At 38.4% G+C, this 18,259-nt stretch overlaps 1 protein-coding gene across 4 annotated transcripts in view; it reads left to right on the top strand.

Annotated features, from left to right (window-relative positions):
- Positions 1–18,259, top strand: part of MKL2 (MKL1/myocardin like 2) — a 207,436-nt gene that overhangs the window by 114,814 nt on the left and 74,363 nt on the right. Inside the window, exon 1 of one of the 4 annotated variants that reach the window (XM_008055393.2) lies at positions 477–795. The exons of the other annotated variants lie outside the window; for them this stretch is intronic. Coding sequence (XP_008053584.1) covers positions 675–795 — 121 coding nt within the window. The 5' untranslated portion in view covers positions 477–674. Of the gene's footprint in view, positions 1–476; positions 796–18,259 lie in introns of those variants that run through there. 4 annotated transcript variants of the gene reach the window in all.

Below are 18,259 nucleotides of genomic sequence, written 5' to 3'. Positions count from 1 at the left end.
GAACTTTGGTAGTGAAATGACTCTGTCTGCATCCAGATATGCCAGTAGCCTGTGTATTCTGTACGGCGCCTTTGCGAAGATAAGAGCTGCTTCCTTCAGATGCCCTGGAATGCCATTTGTTTAGCTGGAGAACTCCACGAGTAATGAATGTGCTCGTCTGGCCCATAGAAAGTATTTCTTAGCCTGTGGCTGTGTTTAAAAGAGTCAAGGAGAGACCACAGGCAGCAATTTGTCATCTTAGGTCTCAGCAAAGTCTTCTCTTTTAACAACTAGAAGATTTATTTTTAACTGCTTGACTCAGTGTTTGTCAGATGATTTGGACCATCAAACTGCAGATTGAAGTACCCAGCGTGGGGGAAGCTGGAATGGCAAGGGGAAGGCGGCTGGCTGAGAAAAGGGGTGGGATTTTAGAATCGTGCCTGTGTGGCTCTGCCTCCCTATGTGGGAGAGAGTTAAGGGCTCCCAGCAGCATGAGTGTATTTGCAGGTCAAGCTGGGAACTAAAGGGTAATGGCTGCTTTCAGCTGCTTAAAGACATAATTGCCCAGTGATTGGGGTATTGTGGGGAGCAACCAAGGACCCAGGGACCAGCGTGTTCTTAGCACTGCTCGCTGCTATTCTGCAAATTGAGCCTTTCTCCAGCTTGATGCTGCCTATCTCCGGAAGTCTCTCACCATGATCGATAGCTCCAAGAAGCAGCAACAGAGCTTCCCAGAGATTTTAACTGCTGGGGATTTCGAACCATTAAAAGAAAAGGAATGCCTTGAGGGGAGCAACCAGAAAAGTCTCAAGGAAGGTCAGTCTGTCTGTGTATAGGGGCAAAAGTGCCAAATCCATGTTCTCGTCAGCCAGGATGCATGTGTCTGCTCTCTGTATACTCGTGTCCCTTACATGGTCTAAGTTCTTTGAGATGAAAGCTTAATGCTGTTCTTGGTAGCTGTTACTGAAGATTAATTAACTGATAGAACTGTGGGGATTTTGCAATACAGCAAGGGAACTTAAGAAGCCAGTCCTCATTTCAGGAAAATCTTTCAGGTTCATTTTTCTCATTTTCTATATTTTTTTACCCCCCCCCCCATCCCCTGCCATTTCCTTTTCAATATTAGTCAGAACACTGCTTCTTTTAGGTTTACAAACATAATTCCAGGAAATTTTATTTTTTCAATGTATTTCTGGTTTCTATTGTTTAAAACCGGGAAAGGGAGCTAGCTCTTTCTTAATTAAATCCTAAAATGATGCGTTAATTGGTTGTGATGCACATTGCATCGTTTTTGTTTTTAAAAGCACATTGCATAGCTTGGTTTTGTTTTTCAGCAAAACAAGAAAATAATAAACTTGAATACTGTCAATTGTTATTAGTGACCACTGCACAGGTGCCTCACTGACTGATTTAATGAAATGGCCAGAGGCATTGGCACTGCTGTCCTCTGTCCTGGCAGGACCAGTGCACGACTTGCTTTCCTGCAGCAACTGGACATCAAGGGGCAGTGTTTAAGAAATTCAGGGTCTACAGAGAATAAGTTTTTCCTAAATTTGAGACATGAGGATTAACCTTCCCAATGCCTGTTTAATTTGAAAATTGGTGATCTAATCCTCTTTGAGAGGGGGGAAAAACACCGTAATAACCCTATTCATTGCCCCTTGCTTTCAGCCCCTGCCATCAGCTGCCCCCTTACCTCCTGGTTGTCTCTTGCTCATCTTGTGGAGACCCAGAGAGTAAATGTAGAGTTAATCGGCCTAAGTAGCACTTTGAACTTCTTCCAAAAGGCTGTTATTCCTCCTTTTTTTCCCTCTCAGACGTTGAATATGAGAATGTGATGATAGATTGTTGCAGATTTAAAAGATAGGAAGAAACAATAGTTGGACTTGCTGGACTTGAACTACTTTTGGATATGGGTAGAAAAAACTCCTAGGTGGAAACAAATGACACACAATGAAGTATAAATAGCTGTTGCTAGGAACCAAACAATGGAATTGCCTCTGCTTGTACACAGCATGCCTTACTGTAGAGTCTTACAAAGATCAATACCAGTGGAGTGTTTAGGATACATTTTTGGAGACTCACTGAGGGAACTTAAATTTTTTAAATCATTACTTTTAAGAAAAATCTAAGAATGATCTATTCATCATTTAAATCAAGCTCAAGTGTTAAGTGCCTATTAATATCATAAATTTAAAACAATTTTTGTGCTACTTGAAAAACTGGGAAAGTAGGAAAAAATGGAAGAGGAGAAAGCAAAAGATGTCACAATAGCAGAATGTGCTTAAGGAGCATAGAAAGCAAGCATTTAAAATATAAAAACAGGGTAGGAGAATCATCAACAGGAATAGCAAAATAGAGTTGAGATGATTATATAATGTATAGATTCTTTCCCTAACAATTCTGACCATGCTTTTGATTTATACAGCGCAGGATAGAGCAAAAGAGCAGGGACTCTGGAGTGAGATATACTTGGGTTCAAATCCCAAGTGTACCATTTACTAGTTTTGTGACCCTGGACAAGTTCACAGATTTAAGCCTTAATTTCCTCATTTATACAATGAGGAGAAACAATACCTACTTCATAGTATTTTTTATGAGATGCCCGCTTTAATGCCAGTTTTTCATCATTCTTTTTTTCTAATCCTTTGCTACTTTTCCCATTTATTTAAAATTTAAATTTTAAAATCATATATATATTTACAAAATGGAAGTATTGTATATCTTATTGTCTTGTCAATTCATAGTATGAAGAGATGGGAGAGAAGAATTTCATATTTCAAAACACTCCACAGAAATAACTGGTTGATAAAATTGATATGTCTCAGCACAGTTGTGTTGAACTGGATTTTGATTTATATCGTAACAGACTCTGTATTTCTACTTATTTTCTCCAATAGGTAGAGCTGAGGGTAGAATAATATACATAGATATTGAGGGTGTTCTGCTCCCTCAAAGTTAGTAACACTGAAAGGATTAGGTCTGTGTTTAATTAGAATGGAAAAAATAAGAGTTTTGTCAAAGTGTTCTTTTTGGAGTCATATGAAAATAACTCAGTTCCCTATGCAAAATGGAACTCCTAAAGTTCAGTGTGTCACTATTCCTGCCTGCAGATGAACACCAGTGTTCAACTTGTCAGATTCATAGAATGTAATAACATTGGGACAAGCCCTGGGTATGCTTTGTGTGCTCTTAGCTGTTGGGTTAGATGTCAGTTGTATTCATCCATGGAAGTTGATTGAGATGGGAGCAGTGGTTCAGACACCTTTGATGGTTCAAAATGCCCCAGAGTCTAATTAGATCTGTGCTGTCTTGTCAAAAGAGACAGATATATAAATGACTATTGATGTGTGCCTAATAGTTTATGCCTCATGTGTTAAGGGACACTTATTTAAAACACCTGTATATGTTTACACCAACGGTGTTTGGTTTTCTGCTCATTTTTGGCAAACTTGTTTGTTTGAAAGAAAAACCTCTAGAGTGTTTTTTGTTTTTTGAGAAAGCAGGATTTATTGAGAGGACAGAAAAACTCCCAGAGTGGGGGTGGACCTGAGGGGTTTGCCCTAGAATGTTTTTTAAATGTCTGAATCATAAGTTTCTAGGTAATGAAGAAAGGATAAATTTTAGTTTGTTTAATTCTAATCACATAGCCACAAGTTTGATTGCCCTGGTGTTTCTGACATATGTCTGCTGTTAGGGATTGGAAGGATACTCTGCTTCTCAAGTAGTTGCTTGCTTTCTTGCTTATATTGGGATATTTTAGAATTCTTGTCATTGTTGACAGTTGGCTGAAATTATTGTGGGGGTAAGACAGTCTTTGTAAGCAGATACAAGATTCAAGAATGTATATGATACCTTTTGAAAATTTAAAAGAGGAAAAAGTTCTAAGTGCTGACCACCTCTGAACAGTTGTCATCACATACCATAGAATCGTTTGGGTAATAAAACATATCACCTCATAGTTTTGTTAATGCTTATCTAAACTCTCTGATAGATACTAACCAATACATGCAGTTGGAGAACTTAATTGTTTTCTGTTCTAGGTGAGAGTAGTGATAAATGTCATAAATTCCCCTGAGCAAATTCAAAATAGAGAATTCTTAGACTATTTTTTTTTTTTTGTCAAAGCAGCAGTTGGAAGTCTCAACTTGTAACATGTCTATAAAAACCTTTAAACATTTTTAAATTATCCTCAACCTGTATGACTTTAAATTAATTTCTGGATCTACAACTAAGAAGGATGTTTCAAACCACTTTGACTTGACAACTGAAGACTTGTTAATTATGAATTTTCAGGAAAAATCAAATAAATTGAGATGATTTAATTCAGATAAGTGTTTTAATATGAGTCATTACTGAGACAAATGAATCATAATACCAACGCTACTAGCTAGTTATATTCTGTATTTATCAAAAGCAAAATGGTAGCAAATGGATTAAAAGAGGAAAAATTGATGTTTGATACAAAGAACTCTCTAATGGTGAAAAATAAGATACCTTAGAAAACTGGGTTGTTTTTAATTACTGTAACTAAAACTTTTCTAAGAAACAACTTCAGAATGCAGTGTTTTAACCAAAGTACATTTCTTGCTCAAAACACAGTCCAGTGTGGGTTGGACAACTGTCCTAGGCAGCTGTCCTCCAAGTAGTGGCTTGGGGATCTGGGCTCCTATCACTGTGTGGCTCAACATAGGTGTCAGAGGAGTAGGGTTGGAGCTACAGATTTGGGGGACCACATTCCCAATTCTGTCACAGCCTGGTTAGTTACAGTTGAGATGGCATGTGTGGAAGTTTGTGGGAGATTGCCTAGTAAACAGTGGAGTAGGTAAACATGTCATACTGAGACATGTCTATAGAGATTTATTTAAGAAAAGGATGATCACTTGTCTGAGATGTTCTGAGTAATCCAACCTGGGCATGTAGATTAAATAAATAACTTTACTAAAGCACCAAAACTTTTTTAAATGATAGAAATTATTTGATGTATGCTGTGCCTGGTCTGTCCATTAGCCACAGATGGCTGTTTAAATTTAAATTTAAAATAATGGAAATGAAATAAAAATTTGAAAACTTAGCTCCTCCAGCACATTAGCCATATTTCAACTACTCAGTAGCCATGTGTGGCTAGTGGCTGCCATATTGAACATTTCTGTCATCACAGAAAGTTCTGGATGGCACTACTCTATGCTTTCCTTCTCTCTCTGTCCTACTCTGCAGACCCAGAGTCTCTTAAAACCCAATTCATTTGCCATTTCTTATAGAAAGTCACTCGATCACATCATCTAAAAATAATGTCTTCTCTCCTGTATATTCCCTATCACTTTATCTGCATCTTTCAGTGACATTTCACCTTATGCCAATATGATTCAGATCTGCATTGTCTTTGCTATTAGGCCATACTAGTTCTTGGAGATAGAATTTTTGTTTGGCCCATTTTTGTGCCTTACCCTGAATGTCCTGCATCTTGTAGACACGTTATTATTATACAACAAATATTTAAAGGATATTTGACTACTCCCTGACTTCTTTAACAGAATAATGTGAACTATCAGCTTCAGATAAAATTTGTGATTCCGTTGTAAATTAATGGCTTACCCAAAATGTAGTTAGTGCCTTTAAGTTACTGTTAGGGTGTGTAAGATTGCTTACCCATATACAGAATGATTCCTAGACCATTACTAGATCACTCAAATTGTTATTTATTGTTTGATTTTTGTCATCTGCCACTTCTGACTGTTTTCCCTTTTTTGATTTGGTGCTTCTAATAATCCTTGAAGTGGCAACAAACTCACAAAATATAATAATAGAATTCTGATTCTGTTATTGGTTCAACTGAAGTGTATTGAGCCATCATCAGAGAAACAAGCAAATAAATAGAAAATTAAAACAAAACTTAAAGAAGGTGTTACAAAGCACCTTCCATAATGAAAGCACATGAATTTTGCAAACATCTGTTTTAATTTCTCTGGGAATGTTTTCTTCTTTATTTTCTGCTAATATTCTACTAATTAGAATGTTGTATAAGTGAGTTACCACTAAAATAATGTTTTAAAAAAGTAAATTGAAAAGATAAGAGATGTGATTATTACAATAAATTCAAGTAACATACAAATATGGTGAAAAAATATAGATGTCATTCAATATTTTTTTAAATGTGTGCATGTGAGATAACCCATTTCCGGCCCCCCGTCTTCTCTGGAGATAACTTTGTTGCTTAATAAACTCCTTCTTTCACTCAAAAAATAATAATTAATAAATAATAAATAAATAAATAATGTGTGCATGTTACTTTTGAGATGACATACAATTTAATTTTTTTAAGAACTTTATTTTATTTTATTTTTTGAGTCAAAGTCTCACTCAGTGCAGTGGCACAGTCACAGCTCACCACAGCCTCAACCTCCTTGGCTCAGGCTATCCTTCTGCCTCAGCCTCCCGAGTAGGTGAGACTACAGACTAGAGGTGCACACCACTATGCCCAGCTAATTTTTTTTTTTTTTGGTAGGGATGAGGTCTCACTATGTTGCCTAAGTTGGTCTAGGGCTCCTGAGCTCAAGTGATACTCCTGCCTCAGCCTTCCAAAGTGCTGGGATTATAGGCATGAGCCACTGCACGTGGCCAAGAACTAATTTTATTTAGCAGAAAGTTGAGTGCTTCCACATAGCACCATGCCAGATGTTTTAAACTTCTGTAAACCCCTGCATTCAAGGAATTCAGAGCCTAAAGAGTGAAAAAATAAATGATAATATAGAGTTAAAACACACACAGAAGGGACAGCAGAATAAAACTAAATATGCTTTAGTCTAAACAAGCAAGCATTAGAGACTGAGGGCCTGTCCTCTTTGTGCTGCAGACCAGTACAACCATCTGCTCCCCTGACGTCTCCAATGGGCCTTTTAATTCTTCCTGCCAAACATTCTTCCAGGGTTCTCCAGTTCACTAACGTCATCTCTGTCCACCAAGTGGCTCACACCAGGAACTTAGATGGGAGCAATTCTTGGCATCTTCCTTGACCTTCTTCTCATAACCTGTCACAACTTCTGTCATCAAAGTTGCCAGTTCTACTTCAGAAATGTTTCGTCTGTCCATAGCGTGGCCAACACTTGTCCAGGTCTCCTTTCCTTAAATCTAATCTTTACTTATGCAGAGACAAGCTACCTGACTGATTTCCCTCCCCGCCACACACTCTGGCCCCCTTCATCTCATCTCCCTCCACTGATATCCTTGTAGTGTATTTCCATTGTACTTGAGATACAGTCCAAAATCCATGGGGTAGAAGGCCCTGCCTGTGTCTCTAGAAGCATCTCTCTCCTCCATCACTATTCTTCCTAGAATGCTTCCCCTGCCCATTCCTCATCCCCTAGCCTGAGCACCTGCAGCTCACACTTTCAGTTTCATTTCAATGTCACCTTCTCACAGAGGCCTCTCTGTACCACTGCCTCTCCTCGGACTAGTCTAGATCCTTTTAGCCTTCATATGTACCATGATTATTTTATTAAATATCCCTTTCCCCTTCTAGACCGTAGGTTCTCTGAGGGAAGGGGCTAAGTCTGTTTTGTTCACCACTGTGCTTACAGCTCATAGCCCATGACATCTGCTTCTCACTCAACAAATGTATCAGAGGAGGGTGATGTCTTCTGGTAGTATCACCAGAAGACTGTAATCAGGAGAATGTTCCTGTAGCTGCTATGGTTATCCTGATTCCATCACCTGAAGGAAAAAAGATATAACAAAATGACCATTTAAACCACGTAAAGTCTCTATGCAGTTCTGGGGTAGAGTATAGATTACTATTTCATCATGTTGATCTTACCTCAGTAATGTGACATACAGGCAGCTTCCAACTTAGAGTGGTTTGACAGGATTTTTTTATGTTCCGATGGGTTTCTTGGAGTATAAGTACATTTTTTACTTAGGATTTTCAACTTAAACTCATCCTAAGTTAAGGAATATCTAGACTATCATGACACCATTTTAGCTCTCAGGAAAAATGTAGATAAAGTTGAAACATTGCGTTTTCAATTGTCTCCTAATGATAACTCTATCAGGGTTTTTTAGTAGGCTCCAGAATGACTCAGAAGATAATCTTATAATTTCTTTGTGTTCTCAGTTGTATTGGTCTGCTCAGACTGCAATAACAAAATACCACAGACTGCTTAAACAACAGAAATTACTTTTCCCACAGTTTTAGAGCCTGGAAAGCCTGGTAGGGTTCAGTTTCTGGCAAAGGTTCTCTTTCTGGCTTTTAGTCTCTCCCTGTGTGCTCACATGGGCTCTCTGCTGCACGTGCTCCGGAATAGAGAGGGCAAGCTTTCTGGTGTTTCATCTCATGAGGACACTAATCCAGATCAGGACCCCAAACCTATGGCCTTATTTAATTTTAATTACTCCGGGCTCGGTGGCTTAGCCTGTAATCCCACGCCTTTGGGAGCCTGAGGTGAGTGGATTGCCTGAGCCTGCGGGTTCGAGACCCGCCTGGGCAGCGAGACCTCATCTCTATAATAAATCAAAAAATCAGCCAGGTGTGGTAGCTCACGCCTGTAGTTCCGGCTACTTGGAAGGCTGAGGCGGAAGGATTGCCGGAGCCCAGCAGGTCGAGGCTGCGGTGGCCAGGAGTGGCCACTGCACTCCAGTCTGGGCAACAGAGTGAGTCTCCAACTCAAAAAAAAAAAAAAATTTTTAATTACCTTCTAAAGGCCCTATCTCCAAATACAGTCACATTTTCACGTATGAATTTGAGAGGGATACAATTCAGTCCATAACATCAATGAATTCTTATTCATGTATATAACTTTTTTCTGTTGGAATTATAATGTATGGAATTTCTTATAAAACAGTAGCAGTATGATCAAAAGCATTGTTGAGGTTCTTTGGTAGGGTGCCCAAAACTTAGTAGCACATTAGGAAATATTTGAGTGTGTGTGCTAAGATTTTTTTTTTTTTTAAGAAAAATGATCCCGTGGAAACACTAAATTTCTCCTCATTTATTCTGACTGTGCCTCTTACTAGCTATATGATCTTGGATAAGTGCTTAATTTCTCAGTAAATATAAAGGTTAGTACCCGCTTCATGGGGCTGTTATAAGATTAGATGAGGTGAGACATATAAATCTCCCAGACATATAAATCTACCTGCCAGATGAGATACCCTCGGGAATGTTAAAGCTCTGCTTGCCCTATGTGTCCATCGTTTCCAGTGTGGGAGCAAAGTAAAACCAATTTCTAGGCTGCCAAAACAGGCGAACGCACAGAGGCTGGCAATTTCCCAACTGAGTAAAATTTCTGAGGATGTAGAAGTGTCTAGTTTCTGCCCGTTGGTAAATATGGATACACTTCTCCTCTAGAGAATTATAGAGACTGTAAATTCTGGCATGCATGTTCATCTGCTAGAGTTGCACTTTTTCTTGTTTATTTGGATCAAAACAGTAGAGCCAGTAGATTGTCTGTCTTGGAGTCTAAACACCGAAAGCATCCAAATGTCAGAAACTTTCTGCATGTTCTACTTTTATAAAACATACCCAAACGGTGATTGACTGTTATGTGTGGCAAGGGGAATGGGATGTCCCTCCAGTCTGTTCATGGCTACTTGACACATCATTGTCTGGGTCATCTCTCACAGTTGCTGTGATATAAGGGTGACACACGAGTTATGACAGTTCTCAGTTATCTTTATGTTTTGGTGGACAAATTGCATATGTATGTGTAGGCATATATACAAATATGTGGATATGCATGTAAATACATACTTATGAATGTGTGTGTGTGTGTGCATGTGTCAACTCCATTCCTGAATCCACATGGAAAGAAAAAGCAAGATATTGAGCCCAGATCAAGTGACTTCAACAGAGTAGGGTATACTTACTATTCTGGAAAGCACTGTAGGTAAACAATATTCCACTGTCTTCCTGTTTCATTGTTAATTGCTCTTTAATCCAGAGAGCCCACCTTAGGAATTTATATGAAGAAATTTGAGGATCTTTTATTCAACGTATATTTTCCCATTATAGAAGGATTAGGCAGCTGAGCCTAACTTGTAGCACCTCCTGTACTCAGAGCTGCATACTGAAATTCTCATACAGTGGTGGAATGTTGAATTCTTTATTGCCCACAAAATAAAAATTTTTTAAATTATTTTTTTGGAACCATATAGGTAAGAAATTCACGTATAGAACTAGCATGATCCTATGGGTTAAAAATTTGGTTTGAATTCAAAACAAATCCTGCTTTAATCTCTTTGTGTTGCTAGTGGTCAGGTAACTAAGTGGATGGTTTTGCTTTTGAAATGCCTGTTATTTGTGTTATACTTCCATTTAGCCTACTGTGCACTTTATTTTCACTACTTTTTACCCAAATGAGATTTTTTACATTCATATTATATATATAAAATATCTCTATGTACGTCTGCCACAGGCTTGCCATTCTATACCAGGCCTCTGACTTGACATTACACTGTCATACCACAAGAAGCATATTTTAAGTTTATTCCAACTTTTGACAAAAAGGAGAAGGAAATTTGTGTGAAGGTATGATCAGTTTAAAAAAACATACCCCATTTTTAGCAGTCTGTTTCCATGGCAATAGAAGCAGCAGCCAACTAGAGAATTATCAAAGCTCCTGTAAATTTCCAAAGCTGAGTGTTGAAAACATTGTCTTCCTGACCTCATGCTGCAGATTAGTGCAGGAAACCTATAGTGCATTTGCCTGAAGTAATGGTGGTTCTGTTAACATTTTAGTTTTTACTTCATTTTTGCTCTGTAATTTCTAATAGAGGGTAGATGTTGAATTCTAGATTGTGGGACCGCCTTACAGGCAAAGGGACAGTGGTTTAGAATTCTGCAGTCTGTGCCACCTACCTTATTAAGTTTATTTAAGGGTGCGCAGTATGCTTTCTTACATTAAAATTAAAGGCAATGTTTTCACTTAGTTTAAGGCCTGACTTTTGCAACACTAATTTACACAGTTTTTTAGTTAACTTGATGTTGTTGCTCCCTTTTTAATCAGAAAACAGTCATCATATAAAAATTCCTGATTAAATGCTGTTTGCTCTTTGTAGTGTCTGAGGTTAAGATTTATGCACACACGATACAACTTTGCTTTTGTTTCAGACAGGAAGTGCTGATGGAAGTTTGTTTAATCAGTGCAGATAGCACAACTCTTACAGGGCAAACCACCATTTTATTTTTGGCCTGTGTGCATTCCATTTCTAAAAATCACTTGAAGAACCTTATTTTATAATGGGCAAATTAGACCCCTGAAAATATAACCAAACATCTGTGATCTTTGGTTGCTACTTTTTATCTTCTATGAAAGCACTTAAGTGCTTTCTCTCCTTTAATGCAGCATGAATTTCTAATTAACTTTAAGTGGAGATGAAAAGAAATTAGTATGTGCCACTTTTCTTGGCCTTCTTTACTTCTCTGCCCATAGTCTCCACCTTTTAGTCTTCTTTTCACTTCAAAACAACATAATTACATTTTGTCTTCTGTTTCCATCACTACCAGCAATTCAAAAATAACCCCAAGCCCCAAATTCACACAATGAAGTGAAACAGTGTTGGTTTTGCCCCATGATAATTACTTGCCCAGAGAAAATCCTTGGGTAATTTATTCTTAAATGTGGCATAGTATTCTCTTTTCTTAGAAAATAGTAACTCAGTTATATACTATAAGTATGCTGTATGAAATTAAGTCAAACATGTTTATTAAAACTTCTATATATGGTAAGCATTTTAGAAGGTACTAGAAATGTAAGGAAGTTTAGGAGGGGAAATAGAGGCAAAAAAAATCTAGACATCAGTGTGATGGAAAATATATAATGTAGCTGTTAGCTCATTATTAAAAGATCAAGTCACCATTAATGGTTAATGAAATTGTGGTGGGGGGGCAGCCAGAGGTGGGTGAGAGATTAGAAATTGATTATTGAGAAATCAGTTTCTTACAGTCTATTCCGCTAACTTTTCTTTTTGTAATTATTGAGGTGAAATTCACATAGCATAAAATTAGCCATTAGGCAGTTGCTCCCATGCCTCCTCCCCCCAGTTCCTGGTGACCACCAATCTGCACTCTCTCTGAATTTGCCAATTCTAGATATTTCATGAAAATAGAATAATATACTATGTGACCTTTTGTGTCTGGCTTCTTTCACTTTAAATGTTTTTCACGTTCACCCATGTCAAATATGTATTAAGACTTAATTCCCTTTATGGCTGCATAGTATTCCACTGTATAAATATACAGCAATGTTTATTCATTCATCCGTTAATGGTCATTGAACTGTTTCTGCTTTTTAGCTGGTGTGAATAGTATTGCTGTGAACATTTATGTACATGTATTTGTTTGAGTACCTGTTTCCAGTTCTCCTTTCACCTAGTCATAGAATTGCTGGACTGCAGTTGTTCTTAACTAAAATTCTATATGATGTACAACAACTGCTAAATGTTCTAATTTTGTGTCTTGTGGTCTTTTTCTCTGATAAAGATGATACAGTTCAGAGCCAATGAATGCCTTGCCACAGTTTCCTAGCTGACTTCTCTCCTCCAAGGCTGTTGCCTTTACTGGTGGGAGCATTTTGGTAAAACATAACCATGTTTCTTTTTTCAACTTGCTCTTCACAGTCTGCAATGGTTATTTCAAATCTGCTTTATGGCTTCAAAACTAACTTGCCTTCATCCATCTCACTTGGAACAGATGACTTTTCTTCCTACTTCTCTGAAAAAATAAAAAATAAAAGCCATCACCAGGGAACTCCCTGGACATCTCGTCCCACAACTGTAAAACTACTACATCAGTAGCCAATTCTCATTGTCCGCCTATTGTGAAAGAGGAAGTATCTCTTTTTAAAAAATTTTTTTAATTTTAAAATTGTGGGGTTCAATTTAGGGTTAGGTATACAAATATTCATTGTGCCAGGTACCCTTGTTTATGAGGTGTGCCCCCCCTTCCCCAGGCAGTTTTCCACTACTGCCAATCCCACCTCCCCACCCCCTCAGGCCCCCAGTTTCCCGCTACTGTCATTCCTTTTCTTATGGTATTACGATAGTTGTTCAAGGTCCACTTATGAGTGAGAACATGTGATACTCAGTTCTTTGTTTCTGTGAAAGGTCACTCAGTTTAACAGACTCTAAGTCCATCCAGGTTGCTGCGAAGTTCATGATTTTGTTCTTCTTTATGGTTGCATAATATTCCTTTATGTATATGTACCATAGTTTTTTTATTCAGTCCTCTTTTGATGGGCTGGAAATACACCCGGAAGAACTCAAATCACTCTGTATAAAAGATACCAGCACACGTATGTTTATCACAGCATTGTTCACAATAGCAAGAACATGGAAGTATCTCTTAATTAAAGAGACTCTTTTATGTCTGTCCTTTCCCTACTGCCTTCCAGGAACCTGCTGTCTCATTCTCTTGTTCATGCATTCTTATTCCTTTCTTTTCCTCCTCTTCCCTCTCCTGCTCTTCATCAGGTATAAACTTGTGCAAATGTCTTGCAGTTTCATACCCCTGAGGCTTTCATTTTCTCTCCTCCCTTAAGATCTTATTTATATTCTCTACTTCAGCAAACTCCCGTGGCTTCAAATACTACATAAATGACAACTTCCAAATTCTGATGTCTATGAAGACCTTCTGAAGTCTGGACCCATTTAGCCAACTCCCATTTTGACATCTCTACTGTAATTCAAACATGTCCAAGACTGAGCTTCCTAGTGGCCAATATACGTTCCTTATCTCAGTAAATAGTCTATCCAGGTGCTCAAGTCTGAAATTCAGGAATCATCTTTGTAATCTTTTTCTCCTTCAAACCCAACATCCAGTCCCTTACCACACACTGTTGATTTTATTCTAAATATATCTCAAATCCGCTCATTCATCTCTCAGCTATGTTGGAGTTGAAGAGAAAAACAAGTATTGGAATGTCAGAAAAATTCTGTCAAATTTATCAATAAATATATGGTTTACAAGAGAAAGCTTACTCTGAACTTCTCACAGTCACTATAAATGTCTCCCCATTGAGTAAAAGACCCATTGCCCTCACTAATTCTTTTGATATTTATTGTTTCTTACTGCTTATTAGTTATACAGAATTTTACTGTTATTTGGTGTGATATCACCAGCACCCCTAAGTGAGAGGAGTTAATCTTTGTTTTTGAATAAAACATGATGATGACTGTTATGGGAAAGGGTAGGAATAAAAAGGTACTCTTTTACCTTGTGATTGGGACTTCCAGATTGGTGCAGCTGTTTGGATGGTAGTGACCCCATCAGAATTTTAAATGCATTTTCCATTGTTAGCAATTCAGTTGATAGATATATCATCAAAATATGCCATCTGGGGCAGGAGGGCACACCTCATCAACAAGGGTATCTGCATAATAAACATTTGTGTACCTAACCCTAAATTGTACCCCACATATTAAAAAAAATTAAAAAATTTAAGAGGAAAAAAATATGCCACCCAAAATGAATGAAGATATTCACTGTAGCATTGTTAATAACAGCAAAAAGTCTGGCAACATAAGTGTATATGATTAATATACCCATATGTTAAATACAGTCACAAAGAAGAATGAATTAGATTCTATGTTATTTTTTAAACAAATCACCAAACCACATGAATAATATCCCACCCATGTGCTTCCTTTGCATATTTTATATGTAATATTGCTGTACTCTTCACAAAATATTTTCTGGAGCCATAGAATTCTAACAGCGGTTTCCTTTGAATAGGAGAACTGGAGGTGGTCTTGGGTGGAATAAGTTGACTTTCACTTTTTCAACATTCCTTTTTTATGTGCGTTTTTAATAAATACATAGAAAAATTTGTTGTAAGACATGGCTTCTTACAGCAAAGTATTAGTGTACAGATAGTGGCCTATTTTTGAGACACAGGCTCAGAAAGAAACCATGATGTGATCTCCCCTTTGACTGCTGAATAAACTATTCACAGCAAAGAGCTATAAAGTCATTAATCTTTGTGGAATTAAATTTTTAAAAATCTTTATGGTTTTATATGTGGGAAAAAAAGTGATGATCTTTACCAAGTGTCTAAAGTAATAGTAGTGGTAGTAACAATCATAATAATAGCCACCGCCATTGTCTACAGTTATTTTTAAGTTCATCAGACTTTTGCCTTCTCAATATAAATTTTTTCAGGATGTGGTTTGTTTTACCTGATTAATCAAGTACAGTTCTAAATTTGGCCACTGAACTGGTGTGTAATGAAACACTGTAAGGACTGCATGGAGACCAATTAATGCCTTCTGTATCCAAGTTCAAAAGATAATATGAGGATGTTGGCTTTTCTAAATTGTCTTGTTTTTGTATGATCAAGTCCTCACTTAATGCTGTTTATAATAAGTTTTTGCCAAAGTCCAACCATTTCATTCTTTTAACTACTCTGACATCTGTTTGAAAAATAAATAGTTGAGACCAGGAGCTGCTTGTTACCTAGCATTGACTTGAGAAGTCAATACCCAGTGAATTCTAGAGCATTCTTTACTTTTCCATTTTAGCTTTTGCCTCTGGTAGAGGAGAGAGAAGAATCCATCCCTCATGATTCTGAAGCTAATTCTATTCATTGTCCTATAATTAAATAATACACATGTAGGCCGGGCGTGTTGGCTCAACCCTGTAATCCCAGCATTTGGGAGGCCAAGGCGAGAGGATTGCCTGAGCCCAAGGGTTCAAGACCAGCCTGGGCAACTTGGTGAGACCTCATCTCTACAATAAATAAAAAATTCGCCTGACGTGATAGCACATGCCTGTAGTTCCGGCTACTTGGAAGGCTGAGATGGAAGGATCACCTGAGCCCAGCAGGTTGAGCTGGAGTGGCCGTGAGTATGCCACTGCTCTCCAGCCTTGGAGTGAGACTCCAACTCAAAAAAAAAAAAAAAAAAAGTCCAAATGTGAGCAATTGTAGCACAAATTCAGTTTTGCTCTATGGCTTATATTTTTTGTTTTTTGAAAGGATTTAGACACTCAGGCACTGAGCGTTTTGAACTGCTTTTCTCCCTCTGAGAATTCTGTAACTTTACATGTATTCCTTTCTCTCGTGCAGTTATTTGCGAGATGGCCATGGAAGATACTGAATGTTAGCTTACTAATAGGATGGAGGATATGATGTCAACCCAGTAGCATGGTTCAGCCACTCAGCTAGGCACCAGGGGAGAATGCCCTCAGGTTCATTTTTCAGACATGAGGCCATGGCCGGGGAGACTGGCTTCGTAGGTAACAGTGCCACCACCACCACTCCCCCTGCTGTTGCCTCCACCACCAGGAAAGCAGTGGTAGGCCAGTGTCTAGTCTTTGGTTTGTAGTTACAGAAAATGAACTCTTGTCAACACATGCAGAGTGTGTCAAGTTTTCCAGAGATCAGCCAGCATACCAGCTTAGTCGTTGTTCATAAGAAGTACAACTGTATAACAGGCTGAGTGACATTCGGTGATCTGTGTAGGCCTTCCCTCCCTCTGTGCCTTTGTAGACACCCAAGAGTGAGTGTGGAGGCTGAAAGGGAAAAAGAGAGTCTCCAGGCTTAATCCATGAGAGTCCCAGAGAAACTTGATAAAGCATTTGATCCTAGAGAATGCCTCTCTGATCACTAAGGATCAGGTCCTCTATTTTCAGAGTCCCTTACCGCTTTCACAGTCCTAGATAAGCACCAACAAATTCTGCCCATCTCCTGACTTCCAGTCAAGTCATGTTCTTCCTGGCCTTGGATATTCTGCCTCTAAGGTGTGGGTATCTGTTGTGACTTACTATACTTTAATTTTTTTTTATCGATTTAATGAGTGGAAAGTACTAAAAGGAAGTTTAATGTTTTCTAAAATTATGAGCCTACACCTATATGATTGTACTTTTTATAACTAATAGTTGCTCTCAGAATAGTCTTTGACAAGTTGTGATTGACTGGTTATATTTGATATGAACAAATTAATACTGGGTGAAAGCAGCAACATACCTGATCTCTTGCTAGGACATTGTGCCTCATATTCTGTATAGTGTGTCCAGTACTGTGCACCTTTTGGTGTAGATGAAAACTAAAAAAAACACTGGGTAATCAACAGACCCAGCAAAATGACTGTGACTATTGACTTATAATTCTGCCTCTCCTTCCACTCATGTTCTTCCCAATGTCTGTGCTTAAAATAGACCTTCCACTCACAGTTACTGCTGCTGCTCTTTCCTATAGGTTTGTATCCCATACAATACCCAGACACCTAGTATATCTGCTCTAAATAAATGAACATGCCTGGGAGAGGCTAATGGCTGTAACTGCTTTGAGTAATACTTGCAGTATAATTTTCTTGCTTCTTGGGAAGCATTAATTGGGAAGATTATTCTCCTACCTTCAAGCAGTATGATGTAAATAGGGTTGTTTGGCCATATGGAAAACAGGATAGAAAACACAAATGGTTTGTGTATTTTTTTTTTTAAATAATTGATGATTTGTGTATGACATTGTGATATAATAAGAAATGCATATTTGGACTTTGTCATAGAGTACCTAAAATCCTTGTGATTTCCTGAGTAATAGAGGTGATAGGAGTATCTTTTGTTATATATTTGGCCTTAGTTCCCAGTTCTTGATACAATAGCTTCTTTCCAAGATCCTTGGACTTTCCAGAGTGATGAGTAAGTTTTGTATGCTAATAAGATGACAGGTAGCTTAGCCCTGTCGTCTAGATGGCTTCAGGATAGGGGCTGGTCACCAGGAAGACCCAGGCCTGATCAGAGGGAAGGGCAGTATATCTAGAGATGGCATAGGAGCCCTATGTCCCTTCCTCTGTACCATGTCCTATGTGTCTCTTCCATTTGGCTATTCGTGAGTTGTATCCTTTTTTTTTTTTTTTTTTTGAGTGGGAGTCTCTCTCTGTCGCCCAGACTGGAATACAGTGGCGCTTCTGGCCACAGCAGCCTCGACCTGCTGGACTCCGGCGATCCTTCCACCTCAGCCTTCCAAGTACCCGGAATTACAGGCATCCACTACCACGCCTGGCTGATTTTTTTTTTTTAATTTATTGTAGAGATGAGGTTTCACCGCCCAGGCGGGTCTCGAACCCGCGGGCTCAGGCAATCCACTCACCTCAGCCTCCCAAAGGCACGGGATTACAGGCTGAGCCACCGAGCCCGGCAGGTTGTATCCTTTTTAACAAACCAGTAATAGTAAGTAAAGTGCCTTCCTGAGTTGTGTGAGTCATCCTGGCAAATTATCGAGCATGAGTAGGGGAATGTGGGAACACCTCAGTTTTATCTGTCAGTGAGTACAGTCCTTCAGCTGTTGGG

This window comes from Carlito syrichta, unplaced genomic scaffold (assembly GCF_000164805.1).
Source record: "Carlito syrichta isolate Samal-C Ts95f unplaced genomic scaffold, Tarsius_syrichta-2.0.1 Scaffold301845, whole genome shotgun sequence".
Lineage (NCBI taxonomy): Eukaryota > Metazoa > Chordata > Mammalia > Primates > Tarsiidae > Carlito > Carlito syrichta.
This window is presented reverse-complemented; position numbering and strand designations above follow the sequence as displayed.